The sequence below is a fragment of the Chaetodon auriga genome, chromosome 1 (assembly GCF_051107435.1).
Source record: "Chaetodon auriga isolate fChaAug3 chromosome 1, fChaAug3.hap1, whole genome shotgun sequence".
Taxonomy (NCBI): domain Eukaryota; kingdom Metazoa; phylum Chordata; class Actinopteri; order Chaetodontiformes; family Chaetodontidae; genus Chaetodon; species Chaetodon auriga.
The window spans coordinates 15295478-15314134 of record NC_135074.1 but is presented as its reverse complement, the minus strand read 5'-3'; the positions used below and the strand labels follow the sequence as shown (position 1 = coordinate 15314134).

Sequence of the window (18657 nt, the reverse complement as noted above, 5' to 3'; positions counted from 1 at the left end):
TTTAACCAGATGGATGGAAGGAGCTCACTGAGGTGTGATGTCCCACACAGCATGAAGTAAGCAAAGGTGGTCCAGCAATGAAAACACTGTCATAATAAGTTTGCAATTAATCAAATTGTCAGTTTACAGCACAATACCTCTCAGTGTGAAGGAACAGTGGACATTAAATAACACAGCTCATGTCTAAGTGAATACTCTGGGAAAGGAGTGTTATTTTTTTCACTTCATCCTCAGCTAACAAATGTGGGACCAGTCATGCTTCATGAATAAAATGTTTCCATTCTCAACTTATCTCAAGGAAAGAGAGTCATCCCTTATCAGTGGAGCAAACTGGTTTGTATGCAGTGTATATCCTGCTCTACCAGCCCTGCACACATGCTGGACAGCTTCTCTCCATGTGGCTCAGCTTCTCCACCCTGTGGCTGCAGAGTGTACAGCTGCACACCTTCTGCGCTTACACTGAAATGACTGTTCAAAGGTTATCATCAAAAAATAGTTTCAAAGGCAGAACAGTGTATGTGACAAAGAGACCACACTAGTTACGAAGCAGTTAAAAAAGATTTAGTAAAAAAGGGCAATTTGAAGTATTGGGCATCATAACTATTTACAATGAGCAATAACATTGATCTACACTTAAATGAAAACCAAATCGACCAATCACATACAGACCTGCTTTGAGCATTTGTTGCAAAGACCAGTAAGAAATAAAAAAAGTTAAAACAAAACTTAACTACTGTTTGTTTTCTTGACTTCAACTATAAAAATATCTACAAAACATGAAACAGAGCAGAAAATCTATAAAATCTTAGCTGCCATTAGCAATCAGGTGATGTGTTAGAAGGATGAATAGACGATGAAGCATACTACCGTACATTTAGTCTGCTATGTACAAAGTTCAAGAGAACAAGAACAGTACAAAATAAAGTACATCCAGTGAGTCAGTGGTAAAGACACCGTGAAACTGTTACAAAGTGAAGAGATGAAGACAGAGGGACAAACAGAGGCATCGCAAAGTAATGATAGTTTCATTACGATCTAAAAAACCTGGGAAGAATCCATATCCAACATTTCAAAGAGGCAGATATTCATTAAAAATCACTTAAAGCAGAGCATAATGAAAAGCAGTGCAATGAGGAAAATCAGCACTTGGACAGGTAGCCGCTCCTTTTTACCTGCCTCATCATAATGATTTCTTGTATCCTCTTCAGGATACCACCAGAGAAAGAAGAGGAGACAGAGCAAAGAGACACAGACACGTGCACACACATGTGCATGCACACATGCATACCTGGAACCCCCCCCCCATCCCCAAAATGAAAGAAAGAAAAGGTGCATCTTAAGTGTTAAACGCTTTTAGGACGAATGCTGCTCTTAATAAAAATGTGACTTTACAGTTAAATGCGTCGGAGTGTTAAAATTTTCTTTATCAGTGAGTGTGCATGTGAATATTTCTACAAATGAACCACGAGGACGTGTGTGAACGCACACATCGATCTACTGAACGTGACAGTTGTCTCCTTGTTGCGTTCCTTCTCTTAAAACTTGTTTCTCTTTCTGCTCTGGCGTCTTGTGTAAACTCAGCAAATGACGCGCAGGTTTCTCCTCTCCACTCGGGGAGAGACATTTCCTGTTGGAGGCGTCTGCGGAGGGACTCTGGAGGGGTAAAACCTGAGGAGGAAGAGCGAGATAAGACAGATGACAAGATGAAGAGAGGATGAGCAAAAGAGGAAAAACACAGCAAAGTATGAAGTGGGACGTGTGGGAATGAAAGAAATCAAGTTCATTTGTCACAAAAAGCAACACTTGAGTGAAAGTGAACAAGTCAGAGTGACTCGAACAGGTGACTGTGAGACATTCCTTCCTCTTGACTTCTCTGACCTGAAACCTCTACATCCTCTAAATCAGCGCTGGTTCACTTCAGCTGACCTGACCCAATCACACGCCAACCTGGACTGACTAAATGGTGGAAGGGGCCCGTGTGTCCTGCAGACACATTAGGGGCCCAGCAGCAACCTAAACCAATACAGACACACTGACCTAGAAAGTTGGCGGAAATCATGAACTCTTCAACTCTGGTTAGCCGCCTCCAGAGTTTCCTTCAGATGCCAACAGGTGAGCTCAAAGATACTATATCACTGCCTTTGAGGTGACGCTGCATGGACATTTTGAGCCAGTATATAAATAAAGATAATTTTCCAGAGACACACTACTGTCACAGAGACACTGGCTGCCATCCAGTCATCTCTGTTCTCCTTCTCTGCCTGGAGTCAGACCCATTCTTCACAGCACTCTGCTTTATACTGTGTAATGAGGATATTGTACGGTGCAGCGGCATGAATCGCTGTTCTGAAGAGCTCGCCATTTGTGTTTTGTGTTGACATGTGGGTGTACCTAATAAAATGGCCTTTGAGTGTACGTTCATTTTGTGTCGCTGGCCGTTAGGGAGAGGGGAGGAGTGTGTAGCTGCTCACCTTGCCGTCAGTTGCAGACGTGGGAACAGTGTGTCTGGCAGCCAGCCGAGGACTGCAGCGCTTCACTGTGGTTCTCCTCATGATGAATGGACTGGCCTCCCCCAGAGGAATATCAGCAAACCCTGTGAGAGCACATGTAATTACTCCATGCCTCAAGCTCATGGAGGTCTGTAGCAAACTAAGAGCAAAAAGCTGGAGGGTCCACAGTCACACAGTATTCATCACGTACCTCTCTGCACCAGCTCAGGAAGTCCCTCTGGTCTGAACTCATCTTCCTGCTCAGGTCTTGCTCTGGGTGTAGTCACTGCACTGGCTTTGATTTTCTTCGTCAGGTTGTGCAGGGCCTCCTGGGCGCTGTCTTTATCACAGAGGTCACGGTGACCCCGTTTCCCTGACCCCTGAGGAGACCTCTGAGGCGTTGAAAGAGCCACGTTCTCAATGTCATCCAGTTTGTCTCTCTGATGTCTGGAGGCAGACTTCCTGGCTGAGCGTCGGCGGTGAGGGCTGTCAGTGCTGCTGGAGTGGACGTTAGCTTCGTTAGCACGTAGGCTAGCAGTGAGCTGCTCCAGCCGTGTTGTCAGTGCTTCGTTGGTCTCTTCCAGTTTGTGGACCTGAATCATCAGGCTGCAGTATTTCTCCATGCTCTCATCTGCCTCTCTGCTTTTCTCCTCGAGAAGTTTGTTGAGTTCCTCCAGCTCGCTCTTCATCTCCTCCAGCTCTCCATTTCTCTCTTCCAGTTCCTTCTTCCTTTCATCGAGGGCAGCCTTAAGTCCCTCCACCTCTTTGGTGTTTTCTTCTGCCTCTGTCCTCTTCTGCTGTAGGGCAGTCTTCAGGTCTTCCATTTCCTTCTTTCTCTCCTCTGCCTCCACCTTCAGCTGGTTCTCCTCAGTCTGCACCTCCTCGCTGCTCTTGCCTTCACCTGTAACAAGAATGTTGACAAAATGATTCAGCTGCATTTCATACAGATTTAATATCCGTGTTTTCAGATCATAACGTGCGTCTGTCATCCTAAAATATTCCTGGAACAATCCTGGAAATATTTTAATATGGTATATTCCCTGTGAGAGTTAACCATCATGATTATTGACAATGGGCAAACCTGAACTTCTTTCTAATGAGTCCTTGCTCTGCGTGTGTCCACTTTGTAACAAATGTTGAATTTATTATGCTTAATATTTTTCAAGTCATTTTGGTATATGCCCCAACCTTTTTTCACCACAGACCGGGGGTGGGTGGGGACACAGATGGATGGACAGACACAATACGGGTGCAGGGGAATCACTTCAATGTAAAATTGTTCACACCTGAGCTGTGTAACATCACTTGCTTCTCCTGTTCCAGCTGTTTGCAGGTCTTCATCCACAGACTCATCTTGCTCAGAGCAGAGTCTCTCTCTTTAGACAGACGAGCCGTTTGAGATGTGAGCTCTGACACCTGAAATGGGTGGAACATGAAGTGGGACACTTTAGCCATGCAGAAGTGAAAGAAAAGTAGATATCATTCACTTATATCTGCCTCACATATCAGGTCATTTCAAACTTCATCTTCATCTTTTTTTGATACGTGCTTAGCACACAACTCCAGTTTAAAGGATAACACCAGTGCAGTCGTGTTTTACATTTCCTATCAAACACTCAGTCTCAGTCTCAGTGCACCCACTGTAGAGACTGATTCTGGCAAAGAAACTGTTGGATTGAAGCTTTTTACAGGATTGAAAGTTCGTGTACCTGCTCATTGAGCTTTGCGACAGACAGTTTGCATGTTTCCAGCTCCTTCTCCGTAGAGGCCACTGCAGACTGAAGTCTCTCTTGTTCTTGTGCGAGTTTGTCTTTCTCCTCTTCTGCTCTTTGCTTCTCTTGTTCGAGTGAAGAAAGAGCTGAAGACAAGTTATTTTTCTCTCCTTCAACCAAAGAAAGGGAAGACAGCAATTCTTCTTTTTCAGCCTCTAACTTCTGTCTCTCCTCCTCTATTCTTTCCTTCTCTTTCTGAGATGAAAAGAGAGTTTGTTGCAGGTCGTGTTTCTCCTTTTCTGTCGAGGAGAGGCTACACTGAAGCTTCCCTCTCTCATCAGCTAACACTGCCCTCTCTTGCTCCAATCTGCCTTTCTCTCCTTCTACAGATGCAAGAGTGCAGAGCAGATTATCTCTCTCTTGTTCCGCTGAAAGCAGGGTCGAGTGCAGGTTCTCTCTCTCCTCCGCCAGCCGCCCCTCTCCTTCTTTCTTTTCTTTCTCTCTCTCTTCCTCTTTAGCTTTTAGGAGTCTTTTAAGCTCTTTCATTTCCTCTTCCAAAGCTTCAATACTGGTCCTCAGGTTCTTTCTCTCCTTCTCCCACTCCTCTCCCTGACAGCGGAGCATCTCTCCTTCTGTCTGCCATTCTTCCAGAGAAGACTGCAGACATGTTTTCTCTTTCTCCATCTCTACCAGCAAAGACTGCATCCTCTCTTTGTCCCACTCAGTTTCTGCACTCTTTTGTTCGAGGGAGATCTCTCTCTGGCGGGAGGCTTGCAGCTGCGCCTGGAGGTCACCCACTTGTCTCGTTTGCTTCTCGGCCTCCTCTCTCATTCCTTTCTCCAGCTCTTCTACCCTGTTTCTCTGTCTTTCCTCCTCCTCTCTTCTATCCTCCTCTGCCTTCTCCAGCCCTCTCTCCAGCTCCTCCTTAGCAGCCTTCAGTTCCTCTATCTCTCTGTTTTTTGTCTCCAGCTCTCTCTCCATGCGTTCTTTCTCAGATCTCAGACTGTCCAGCGTGGCAGACAGCTGTGATAGTTTGTTACTGAGCTCTCTCTTCTCCTCCTCCACCTAAGGATTAGGAGGAGTATTGAAGATGGACCACAGCATAGAGTTTGGGAAAGGAGACAAGCCAAATGTGGAGGAGAAAATCAGGATAAAGAGGAAAGGAAGAGCATGAGACAAAGGAAGAAAAGGAGAGGAGAAAACTGATTAATAGATTGCTTCATGTAAAGTTTCATGAGCAGAACATAAAGAAAATACATCACAGATGCACAGCAAAGATTAATAGGCACCTTTTTCCTTTCCTCCTCCAGATCAGCTTTGGTTGTTTCAGCCTGCAGAAGAGAACGAAACACGGTGAGCAAATGTTGACACTATACCAAACCACCTAACATGAACTGAATCCAGGAAAACAATAAGTAGCAATGGTAAAAACATATCTGTTTTTTTTTTTTTTTGACATGTGCACAATTACAACTGAATACCTGCATCACGGCTTCCTCCAGACTTTGCTCTACGTCTTCCCGCTCTCGCTCCAGAGCATCAATGCGATCTTGCAGTGAGTCAGACTTTCTCTGGGCAGCTAAAGAGGTAAAGAGTCATATTTAGGCCGACACTCGACTCACAAAGCGCAAAATCTTGCGTAATTTCAAAGGATGTTAGTGGTCACCTTTGAGGAGCTCTCCCATCTTCTTTTTCTTCCTCTCGTCCGACTCGATGCGGACCTGGAGCTTTTCAATACCAGTCTTCATCTGCTGGACCTCACCTTGAGTGGAGTTCAGGCGAGAGGCAATCTCACCTTTTTCCAGCAGAGAGGCCTCTAGAGACTGTGAGAGACGGCTCACTTCTCCCTCCAATGCCTTGAGGGAAAACACAAAACCAGTTCAACTCTTTTCACCTAACACAATATAGAGCACTTACTATGAAACCAGAGTCCTCTGAGGAAACTCTGCCACAGTTACTTATATCCCCCCTCACTTGTATCTTGCCGACCATGGACTCAGTGTTCTGATTGGCCGAGGTGTGGTCTTCAGTGATCTTGTCAAGCTGCCCGATAAGCTCCTCTCTCTCTCCACTCTGTTGGGATATTGCCTGCTCCAGCGCCTTAATCTGCTCCAGCAGCTTCAGTGGAGAAGAGAACAGATGAGTAGCAACAAAACAAGGTGACAGACTCGTGTTCATTTCTTTATACCATCAATGTAAGTGAACGCTAAATAAAAGCTTCTCTTGATCTGCATCAAGTATTTGCTTTGACGCAAAGGGCTGTGCTCATGTACAAACCTGCTGCCTCTCAGTCTTCAGTTTCTCCATGCTGCTTTGCAGGGCTTCATACTCCTTCCTCCCTGCTCTGATGTCGTCCTCCAGGATGGAAATTAGGTTTCTGGTGTCACAGTTAGTCTTCTCCAGATTGTGAACTTTCTCTCTCCATAGGCCCAAAGACTGGCTCAGGTCATCTCGCTCCTCAGTGCAGGACACGAGTTCAGATCTCAGCTGGGCAGTCTGGAAAAAACAGTGAGTTTTAGAATAACTGTGCCACACTGTCAGCTTCATGTTCAGTTATGTCTTGCTGTGCTGTCAGTTTTGCACAAAGACAAACTGAAAAGCTTGAGTCTATGTATTGCTTTTCCTGACACATGCACATTTAGCTCACAGGCTTTTGACGGACTGCTGACCTCTGTCATGAGTGTTTCGATCTGCACCTCCATGCCTGAGCCTGTCCTTCTCTGGGTCTCTATCTCAACCTTCAGTTTCGTCTTCTCCTCCTGCAAGGTCTCCAGCTCAGACTCCATGCCCAGAATGTGCTGCTCCAGGTTGGATTTCTCAGAGCGAACCCTCTTCAGCTCACTCTCCTGCTGAAGAAATTTCTCATCCCATCCACCTACGGAACCAAGAGAAATATCGACTCATTATCCACATACAACATAGTGCAAACCTTAAAGCCTGTATATTCCTTCATAAAACACGCTGCATGCTTGCTATTTACCTTTGGTCATCTCTAGCCCTTCCAGCATCTCCATAACATCAGCCAGCTGGCATTTAGATGTTTGCAGCTGCAGAGTTAATGTGTCCCTCTCCTCCGACAGCTGAGCGATCTAAAAACGATCAGAGAGTATTAGTAGTAGAAAAATGGCATTGATTATTTAGGCAGTATTTAGCATTCTGCATTTTCCCCCTACTTGGTCAGCAATGCCTTTCTTCTCCTCCAAAGCGATGTTCAGCTTATGTGCTGCACCATGTGCCTCCTCCTCTGCTGCATGAAGTTTCCTCTCCAAGCTTTGAACTTGAACTTCCAGTTCAGAGGTCAACTCCATTCTCAGTGTGAGGTCAGACGTCAGCTGGTCAAAGTCTGCGCGCAGGGTGTGGAGTTCATTTTCTTGTTTCGCAATCACTTCCTTGTAGTGGTCAAGGCCGTCTTGTACGTGGGACGACTCTGTTGGTGATAGACAGACCGAATATATACAAGTTATTTTGAACATCATTGATCAGATTAATAATTCAGAGTGTGAATCAGAATGAGTCCCCAGAAGTATAAAACAGGGTAGAACACTTATATTGGCCTAAGCAACAGCTTGTAGCTTTAATCTTTAATTAAAGTAAGAAAAAAAATGTTACAATTAACAAAAGTAAATGATTAAAGTATTTTTTACAGAAAATGTTGAAATCTGAGTCTCAAGTGGGAGCTCAGTGTGAAATGGTCATAAGCAGCATTTAATTACCCACCAGAGGATTCTAATTGTCTGGTCTCAGCCAGGGAGGGAGATGGTGGAGAAGGCTCATGGATTTCAGATTTATTTTCAAGGACATCTCTGGGACAACTGTGTTCAGGGACCTGCGAGACAGAAGACAAAATGAAACGTCAAACACACCCAAGATTATTCTCTTTATAATATGAAAACATAGTCAGTAACAACGTACTCAAAGAGAAATAGGATTGATTTTCTTAATAGCAAACTGGTGAACAATTTGAGGCAGAGACAGCAAAACTTCAAACTTGCTGTTAGATTCACAAATGTAACTTTTCAAGAACTGCTGTCATGTTAAACCCAGACAGCATCATGACAAATACACATTTCAATAATTGTTGTGTACCTGGTCGAAGGTTTGCTGTTGATGGTGCTGCGGCTCTTCATCGCCCCTCATCTCCTCTGCATCAGCCACACACGCCTCCCTCTCCTCCTCCAGCTGCTCCTGGATCATCTCCTGCTCAGTGACCAGCTCTGTCTCACTACAAGGGTTGAGGGAGATCAAATGTATTTATCTCTTAATGAAACACAGAGGTAAGGCAACACACACAAAAGCATATCAATTGTGTATTTTTGTACCTGAAAGCCTCGTCAGGCTGCTGGGAAAGTTCATCAGGTTCAGACACCGCATGGCTCTGCGGTTCTTTTACTGGAAGGGACTCTGTGTCTATATAAAGTGCGGGCTCTGCATCAGTCTGTCCTGCTGCTTCAGCTGAGGACATCGTCACAGATAATTCAATATAAGTGTACTCAAATCAAAGTAGCAGCAGTGTCTCATGAAAAACTTTACACTCACCACCAGTTTCTGTCTCGTCAGACTCCATGGAGTTGATTTCGTGTCCCGGGTTCTGGCTTCCCTGCGCTTCTGAGAGCTGCTGTATGAGGCTGTGTTGTTGGCCCACCTGCTCCAGCAGTGAATCGTACTGCTGCTTCAACACAGCCATTTTCTTCTGTAAGCCTGTCAGCTGCTGATGCAGCTCTGCCTGCTCCGCCTCAAACTGCTGGCTCCTGTAAGATAATACGAAAGTCATGTTAATGGTACAAAGATTGTCAATAAAACATTTCCTTTCCTTTGAGGTGAACAGAAAGATGGACCATACCTCTCTCTGTTCTCCTCCTCAGTCCTCTTGTCTCTCATCTGGAGCTGCTCCTTCAGCCTCAGGAGCTCCTGCTCTGAGGCCAAGAGGGAGTGCTGGATGCACTCATTCTCCTCTTGAAGTGAAGCCACCTCACCTTCATGCCTCTCTATCCTTTCTTGCAACAGCAGCCTCTCCTCAGTCCCTTGAGTGACACTAGACTGTAGTCTGATGTTCTCCTCAGTCAGCTGATTGTAGCGAACTTCCAGCTGAAGCTTTTCCTCAATGACTCGATTCAAGTCGGTGACAGAGTTATTTTTCTCTGAGGTTAGCTCACTTAGTTTAGCCTCGAGTTGGATTTTGTCCTGGTTTATCAGATTGAGAGTAAGATCCAGTTGGGCCTTCTCCTCAATGACCTGTCTAAGGGTGGTTTCAGCTTCCTGTTTCTCTACAATCATTTGATCAACCCTCTGCTGTTCTTCAGTTAACTGCTGAATGTTGCTCTGCAGTTGCTCGTTCTCCTCAGCCATCTTGTCTAGACTGGCTTTTAGCTGCTTCTTCTCTGCATTTATTTGTTTGATTTCAGTTTCTACTCGCTCTTTGTCATCTGTTAACTGTTTCAAAGTCGTGTCAAGGTTGTTTCTCTCCTGTTGTAACTGGTTAAGATGATTGTCTTTGTCTTCAATTATCAGCCTGAACGTTGTCTCTGACTTGGTATTTTCCTCTGTGCTTTGACTGAGTTCAGACTCTAAAGTAGCGACGCGCTCCTCTAGCTGGCTTCGTTTGGCAGCATCCTCTTCCAGGCGAGTTATTTCACAGCTCCTGTCCATCAGCTCCTCCCTAGCTGTGACATACTGTGTCTCCAGCATGGAGTTCTGAGACTGGACCTCCTCTAGGCGGGTTTCCAAGACAGAGACCTGAAAATGTTAGATATTATATTTGATCCAGTTAGGGATGTTTTCTTTCCCGTGGAGCAATTTAAATTTTAGACAATTAAATAAATCAGGCAGTTACAAGTCATGTTTTGACGTCAAGTCCAGCACCGTAGCACATTATGTGTATGTATACGTGTAAGATAGTGGCTCTACCTGGGCTTTGCTGTCCTCCAGCCTGGCCTCCATGTCAGACATCTGAGTCTGGTTCTGCACTAGCTGAGCCTCCAGTGACTCGATGGTTCCCTTCAGCTCCTCCACCTGACTGTCAAAAGAGCTCATGACCGTCTCGTTGTCCTCCAGGTCCATTTGCAGCATCTCTAGCTGCACCTTAATGTGAAAAATTAAAGCAATACAGCCAATCATTAAAATAACTGTTTATCCTGAGCCAAGCAAGACTAATAAAATATAGCACTGTTTCCACTGCCCAAAACATGACTGAGCACACATGAGTAACCAACCTTGATTTTGTTCATGGCGACCATCTTCTCCTTTAGGAGATCTGATGTTTTGGCCTGCTCCGCCTCTGCTTTATTTAGCTTCTCTTTCAGACTCTTTATCGTGTTGTCTCTGTCCTCTAAGCCGCGTGAAGCAGCCGACAGAGTCGTCTTCATCGTCTTGATCTCCTCCCGTCGCGAACCGGATTCTGCTTTAGCAGCAGTTACTGACAGCTTTGCGGTTTCAAGTTGCTCTTTAAGGCGCTTCTCTTTGTTACGGACATTTTCAATCTCCAAAGCATGACTCTCTGACTCTTTGCTCATCTTCTCTGTGAGCTCTTTGACTTCTCTCTCCAAAGTAAAGATCAGATTGGTTTTCTCGGTCAGCGTGTTCTCCAAGTTGGACTTGATTTCAATAGTGGAGGAGTGATTCCTCTCAAGAGCCTCCAGACACTTCTTAAGGTCAGCATGGGACTGGTTGATCATGTCCAGCTCATTCTTCAGCACTGGAAGCTTCTCTGCAGCATCTTTGCTTGAAGTTAGCTCTTCTTCTAATGAAGATATCTGCTCCAGAAGGCTGCTGATCTTCTCAGTCTGAGTCTGCTGGACAGTCTTAATAAAAGACAGATTTTGTAAGGAGTACATATGAGGAAATATGCACAATTAATGAATGAAATGAAATGAATAATGACAGTACTAAATATTTTTTTTTAAAAAAGTACAAAATATAGCATATAATGATATACCTCAGCCTCTTTCTTTGCCATTTCAGCTGCATTTTCCAGCTCAGCCTGTTGTTTCTCCAGAGACAAAATCTGAGCTTCAGCCTCTCTGAGCTGCTTCTCCGTCTCCACTGTTGTGCTCTGCAGATCCTTCAGCTCCTCCTCTAACTGTTTGAGCTCTTCTGATTTTTTATCATTCATCTTTTTGTATCCCTCTTCATTGTCCGACAGGGTCTTAATTTGTTTCTGCAGCTCAGCTCCCACTTGCTCCTGGACCTTCAGGAATTGATCCATGGAACTGACCTGAAATGTCCACAAAGTTGCATCAATTCCAAAAGACATGACAGAAAGTGTAAAAGACTATTAAATAACTAAAAAAGAAATGTTATCGTTAATCTGCTCTAAAAACAGACCTTGTTTTTGGTGAGCAGCAGGTCTTGCTGAGCCTCCTCCAACTGCAGCTTGAGCTGCTCAGTCTCTTCAACCTTTGCTGAAACCCTCTCCTCACACTGCTTCAGCAGGGCTGCCTTCTCCTCTGCCAACCTGGTAGAGTTTAGACACCAAACACAGAAAACATGCATGTTAAAAGCAAGCTACCCTTATTGTTTGGGGACACTGTTCATATCGTACTTAAATCACAAGGAACTAAGACATTGCCAAGTATTTTCTTGTAGCTGTATGCATTAACCTCTTAAACCTGCAATTTCATGTTGCACTGAGTAGAGGCAGCACCTCTCAGACAAAGTCTCAACAAAACTGAAATTTAGAAAGTTTATAAAGGTAGGATGTATTGTAGTGCTGTTGTAAAGGGGAAAGAGTTCAGACAAAATTCTGAACTTAACAACAACACAAAGCTGTCACCTGGCACTTTGCTCCTCCTGCTGTGCAGTGGCCTGAGCGAGGCACTCTCTGACGTGGATGATCTCTGCTCGGCCCAACTCTACCAGCTGGTCTTTGGAGCGAGCCAGATCGCAGGCTGCCTGGTGCTCGTTCTGCAGCTCTGCGTTGGTCCTCTCAGCCTGCTCTGCTCGAGTCGACTCCTTTTGCAACTGCAGCTCCAGATCTTTGACCTGTTCACATTAAAGAGTAAGTATTAGGCCAAACTGGGAATACAGTCAGGCGGTGGCTAATGGTTATATTGCTTTAGGGGCACTTAAGTTTGGAAATGTTATTGGGTATCCTGCTGCCAAGACTGAAATCTGAATAAAGGTAGAATTCAAAGATGCAGAGAGGACATTAGTCAGCTACATAATTCCATCACAAAACACATTCAACATTTTAAAAATGTAATCATTTTTTAATCTAGAAATAAATGTTGTATGGGGTTATCGGTCATACATCATAGAGCCTTACACAAGTCAAGTAATCCATTTTCAGTGGAGACCTCCAGCTGTGTAAAACTTTTGTCAAGAATTATTACTTAGCAAGCTCAAAGTAGCTCATTGTGCTTGCTCATGAACCTTGCAGGATGTCTTGGGGATCATCTTGTACCTTGGGACGACACAATTTAATGCAGAAAACAAACAACAATCCAGTAGATCACCTGTGCTTCAAGCTGAGACACTTGCACAGCAACGTTCTCCAGGTCTTTGGCATGTTTCTGTCCAGCCTCGGAGAACTCAGACTGCAGCTGCTTGTACTGATGCTCCCTCTCCTCCAGCTCTGTGCTCTTCATGAGGAGTTCTCCTTTCAACGAATCGATGTGAGCAGACAGACTGGCCTTGTCTCCCTCTACACTCATGAGCTGCTTCTACAATAGTGAGTAGAAATGTATTGATGCTGAGAGATAACAATTTAAAGATTACTGATGCCACTTGCATTTAAGAGACCAATCACTGCAATAATGTTTTTTAATGATTTGGTGTGAAACAATGGTCTTTCAAACTTCTAAACTGATAATTCAAAGCCAACCCAAAATTGAACAGGGTGTGGGGTGTACAGCTAAACAAACTTTCAAAACATGTGTCTGTGTTCTAAATATGATTGAACTATTTGTATGCTGGCTTTTCAATTTGGATAACCTGTGTGTTATATCTTTCCTAATCAATAATGTGAAGTGAATACATTGGGAACCACAGCAACTCACCTTAAGTTCATCAGCAGCCTCATTCAGCGAGGTGAGACTGGTCTCCAACTTGATAATTTTGTCAGTGAGGTCTTTTTGCACAGCCTCAGTTTCATTGATCAGCGTCTCCTTTTCTTTCTTCCACTCCAGCAGAGCCTGATGTTCTTGTTTCAGCTCCTTGCACTCGTTCTGACTCGCAGTGAGATTGGACTTCAGCTCTTGGCTTTCTTTCTCCAGGACTGTCAGCCTGTTGGTTAACTTTTCTGTCTCCTGCCTCTGTTTCTGCAGTTCATTCTGAGATCTACAGTGTAAAAAAAATATTTAGAATGAGTGGAGAACAAGTCACAGATATAGTATACTCTTTCACAAAGTGTGACTGAACTTCTTCTCCTTTACAGTAAATGTGTGTACCTGTCATTTTTGGTCTCTGCATCAGAAAGTGTCTTCTTCATGTTCTCCAGGTCCCTTGCTGAAGCCTGAGTCTGCTGCTCCAGTTTAGACTGAAGTCTCTTCAGCTCCTCCGCCTGCCCTTCTGACTTTGCTGAAGATAAAAAAAGACAAACAAGTTAAGAACTGAGATACCTTCGGATGATTCTCTAAAACAACTGCTACCATCTGCCATTGTCATTCCTCCTACTAATACCTACCTTTGAGGTCATCTAGTAATCCCTGGCTGCGTTTCAGGCTCTGGTCTGTGCTCTTCTTCTCTTCCTCCAGCTGACTCAGACGCCTGCTGCTCTGGTCCAACTGAACAGTTGTACTGTTCTTCTCTCTCTGCAGCTCCTGGAGGGAGGAAAGTGTGGAGAGAACATGAGTGGTAGCAAGAGATGATTACAGGGATGGGGGAATCATGGAGAACATGAGAAAAAAAAGGGTGTCAGTGTTGGGACACTTTGTGGCTACGAAAGGTCCAGTGTGTAGGATTTAGTGGTGCAGATGCAGACTGCAACCAACTGAATGCCACTTGCCAAGATAAAAGATATAAGAGCACACTTGCTAGTAAGTTGTCAATTCACAGTTACAGTTAGAGGATAATCTACTAAAAGCGCCTCACCTCCATCTTCTTGCGGAGGTCCTGCTCTTTGGTCTGGCTGGCCTGGAGGCTCTGCTCTGATCTGAGCAGTTTCTGTTTCTGCTCCTCCACCTCCTTCTGCACCTGACTCCTCTGGATGGACATCTGGAAAGGAGCAAGAGGAGAAAAGAGTTAAGAAGAAAGGGAGAAGTACAAATAAGGGCAGAAATCTGCCCTTGGACATCACATATAAGGTCCCTGAACACTTCAATGGACAAAAGTTGGTGCAAACAGCTGGATTTATTCATTTGTTTTTTCATTTCAACATCTTTCATCAAATGTGATCTGCAAAATAAAAGGCTGTGTTTCAGGCATTCTCATTTGGAATAATTGCATGCAAACTGAAATAGTTGTACTGCATTAGTAAGAATCTTCAAAGTGAAGTAAAGGACAGGAGTGGAACAAGCCTTAATGGTATCAGAGTTCGGTACCCAGCCCTAATGCTGACAGTAACATCACCAATAAGGTAGCCAACAATATATCTACATAATGACGAAGAACGAACTAGAAGCATATGTTCTTTTGAAGTTGATAGCTGTGAGGACAGACTGAATCAGAGCAGATTAAGGAGGGGCAGAGCAGAGCAGAGATGTTACCTTCTCCATGTCAGCCTGCAGTACACTGTAGTCCTTTTTGGACTGTTGGATCTCTTGTGTTAGCTTGGTTCTAGTCTGGTTTAGTTGCTGTTCCAGAGCTTGGTGGGAACTCTGCAGCTGGGCTAGCTCCTACACAAAATATAACAGGGACAAAATCTTCGATTAAAAATTCAGGAAAATGCATTTTCATTTATAATGTTGGATAAAACCTAAAATATTATAAAGGTCTAATGATATCATGACCGTGGGTTGTTGTACCTTTTGACTGTCTCTCTCTTGGTCCTTGAGTTTCTGCTCCAGGGCTCGTCTGCAGCTCTCAGCGTTGTGCCTCTGACAGCTCATCTCCTCTGTGACTTGTTTCAGCTTCTGCTCCACTGATGAACACTAAGAATTACAAGTAGAATCTTTGTCATGCCTTCTGCTGTTTTTACCCACCTTTCTTATTATAAATGAATGCAGAAATAGAACAAAAACAATAAACCCTACAGTGATAAAGTCTCTACCTTGGCCTCAACCTGTTGGTGTCTGTCTGTGGTCTGACTCAGCTCGTGTCTGGTCTTGGCCAGGTCTCTGTCCCGCTCAGTCAGCTCTTTGCGGGCCTGGTTCAGTTGGGTTTGCAGTTCCTGCAGCTTGGAGGCCTGGCTACGAATTTCCTTCTCGTGAGTGGAGAGATTTCTCTCCAACTCTGACACACGGCCACGTAGCTCTGATTAAAAAACAGTAAAAATTAAAGCCCTGTTGCTGGACATGACTGGGATATCTGACTCAAAAGGAACCAAATACATTTTTCAAAGGTAGTGGCTGCACAAAATAAAAGGCCCCTTAGTATTTAACAGAAAAGACACCAAAAACCATACTACATATTAATTCTGAGACAAATTTCAAAGACCACCTTGGTTGATGGTCTTGAGCTGCTCCATCTGCTGGGAGGATCCAATGGGACTCTGCATTACTATGGAAGAGCTCATCCGCTGGCTGGGTTTAATAGGCGTCTCTTCGTGGGCGTCCCACAGGGATGCCCCCCGCCTCTTAAGAGGCGTTTCCTTTATATCCTGAGACTGGCGGCTGTGGGTCTGATCTTGCTGCTGCCATGGGAATATGGAAGATCCTGCCTGGCGGGCAGCAATGTCCTTGTGGCTTACAGTGACTGAGGACTGATTCAACAGCTAAAAGAGAAGAGATAAGTTGACATCACCTGCTACAAAGAAACAAACCCTCCAAATAAACATAATTAATTTATATATGAATTTATTACTTTACCATATAATATAATATACTTACTTTGACCTGTAGGACTTTGAGTTCAGTCTCCAGCCTTTTTCTTTCTTCTACCTCCTGGCTGTATTTCTCCTGAAGCTCCTCTAGTTTGTTATCTAAGGAACACAAATACCATGTTAGGATAAACTGACAAACTCATCCAGAGTCACCCAGATACATATCTTTGACACATACAAATATCACTAAAATCTGCAATAATACCGGCCTGACAGGTAAGAATATACTGTAAGTGGAAACCAATAAGTGATGTAATAAATAAATAAACAAACAACAACAACATGAACTTGAGACCCAGAGGATTAGTACAAACTGAAATACCATGCTGTCTGTAGGCCAGGACAGGAGCTGGGGTAGAGAAACTTTTCTGTGGAGTTGTGTAGGGCTGAAGATCAGAGGAGGAGGAGGAGGATAATGAGGAAGAGCCAGCAGGCTGAGAACGATCCAGTTCATTTTTGTACCTGAGCAGACAGAAAGACAACAAAGCTGCCATTCAAAGGTGAGGATTTCAGTGCTTTCCAGCAGGTCAAATGGTTTATATCTATTCATGTTCTGCATGACTTACTCATTATTTGATTATACAAGTCACAGCAGCTGCATTTGTAAATCCACCTTATCCACTTAGATAAATGTGCATGTCAAGAGACACCGAACTCACTTCTTCAGCTCTTGTTCCAGTCGCTCTATAGTCTTCCTGCAGGAGTTGAGCTGGCCCTCCAGATAGCTCACCTGGGTTTAGGAAAAGATCTAGTCAAGATCATTGAAGGCTCAGATTTCACATTTAATTACCATAAACTGGGCCGCATCCCCCCCCATTATCAGTGAACCAATAACTTTGTTATGAATGAGTGTCAAATTAAATAGCAATTCCCTGCACATTCTCACGTCAGGAACCGACCTGCTGCTCTTTGACTCCGAGGTCATGGGTGACCTTTTGACGGGCTTTCTCCAGAGAGTCGCACGACTCTACTAAAGACTGGTTCTCTCTTTTCAAAGCAGAGGTCTCAGTACGTTCACTGTCCGCCTGAGGAAAGAGAAACATGCAGAATTCATTCACGTGTATTTCTATAGTTTTATTTTATGTATAATCTAGCAGAATTTCCACAAGTGATTCGATACAGTTCTATTTATTTCGACTTATTCAGTTTTCAATCCATTCATCCGTTCCTCTTGAACACTGACCTTCTGTTTCTGCTTTTGCAGGGCAGCTTCTAATGAGTCCAGCTGAAACTGTTTCTGGGTCCTCTCCTTCTTCAGTTTGTCCAGCTGGCCCTCCATCTCCTGGATCTTCTGCAGGGCTTTCCCTGGAAGTCCATCCTTCCACTCCTCCACCGCCCAGCTCATGGTTTAAAACCTGACTAAACAAACATCAACTGACTTGAAGGGCAAAAACAATCCTGATCTGCAAACTTAATGATTAGCAAATGACGTTCGGGTAACTAACTTCTGTAACGTAACTGTAAAAATTAACCATTTTTTACCCTCGCTTTTCTTACAGTTGTTATAATGCCACATAAATTGACGTATTATTAAACACAAGTCAGCGTTGGCTAATTACTTAATGGCAACACAAAAACTAAAATGCCACCAATGCTTGCTTACTTGGCCTGACGTTAATGTGATGATAACGTTAAAGTAGTAACGTAGACGCAGCGTTAAACATTGAGATTAGCTAACGTTACTTTAATAAATGAGTTACACCTTCACGTTTTTACTAAAGTGGGGGGCATCGTCAAAGCGTTAGCTACTACTAGCTAGCTGCGTTAACGTTACAGTTATCGTTAATCGTAGCTAACGTATGATTAAGTGATGTTACCGCGTGGGTTTCCATGTTATTTAGAGAACCAACAGTAGCTACACATACATGCATCGGATATATTAATGTTTATTTTGAGTGGGACGTACACGTTACGTAAGCAGCATAACGCTACAGTTTCTGCTGCACTTAACGTTAACCTAGCTGTGTTGAACATGGTTTGAGCAAACGTTAATTTTGATTTTAAGCAAAATCGACAAATCAACGGCTGGAAATTATAAAACGTGTTGTCAAATGACACGCATCCATAACTTAAGGCTAAATATTATGGCTGTAAAAGTTCAAAAATAGCTCCACTTACTTTGGGCGCGATCCGTCTTAATCTCGCACACACACACTGTTTGGGATGTTCTCGTTAGAAAATTCAAATTCCACGAGAGGAAACAACTGTTCACTCAGCTCCACGCCCATTGGCTCCTTCTTGTGACGTCAGTCATTCGACGCACCCAGTTGGTTAGAGTCCTTTCCTATCTCAACAGTGCCGCCTGTGGTGTGACTTTGTAACTTCTCTCAAAAGGATGTCAGGATGTCCACCACAGTCAGATATTCATTGATAGTTTTCATAGTTTTCTGATACTACAGGATGCGATCAGAGTTAAACAAACTTTAAGGTCAGACGACAAGCTCGCGAGCCATGTATGAGACTGTATTCCACAACGGAACTAAGCTATTTAAGATCCTTACCTTAAAGATTTTCAAGAATTGCACAGCAGATTGAGGAAAAG

At 43.9% G+C, this 18657-nt stretch overlaps 1 protein-coding gene across 1 annotated transcript; it reads right to left on the bottom strand.

Annotated features, from left to right (window-relative positions):
* Positions 1-541: 541 nt before the first annotated feature.
* Positions 542-18301, bottom strand: cenpf (centromere protein F). Its single transcript, XM_076726200.1, has 38 exons — positions 18234-18301; positions 17299-17474; positions 17015-17140; positions 16775-16845; positions 16438-16577; positions 16123-16214; positions 15734-16007; positions 15345-15547; positions 15100-15225; positions 14842-14970; positions 14228-14350; positions 13821-13956; positions 13585-13714; positions 13195-13474; positions 12652-12858; positions 11970-12178; positions 11522-11651; positions 11133-11411; positions 10411-10998; positions 10106-10279; positions 9042-9934; positions 8738-8949; positions 8521-8653; positions 8288-8423; positions 7919-8027; positions 7375-7628; positions 7182-7290; positions 6871-7076; positions 6479-6697; positions 6176-6319; positions 5868-6057; positions 5683-5780; positions 5491-5532; positions 4199-5266; positions 3776-3905; positions 2701-3390; positions 2472-2593; positions 542-1668 (listed from the first exon to the last, which is right to left on the bottom strand). Exons 2-38 carry the CDS (start codon positions 17458-17460, stop codon positions 1495-1497), a joined length of 8508 nt encoding a protein of 2835 aa, XP_076582315.1. The 5' UTR covers positions 17461-17474; positions 18234-18301; the 3' UTR covers positions 542-1494.
* Positions 18302-18657: the final 356 nt, after the last annotated feature.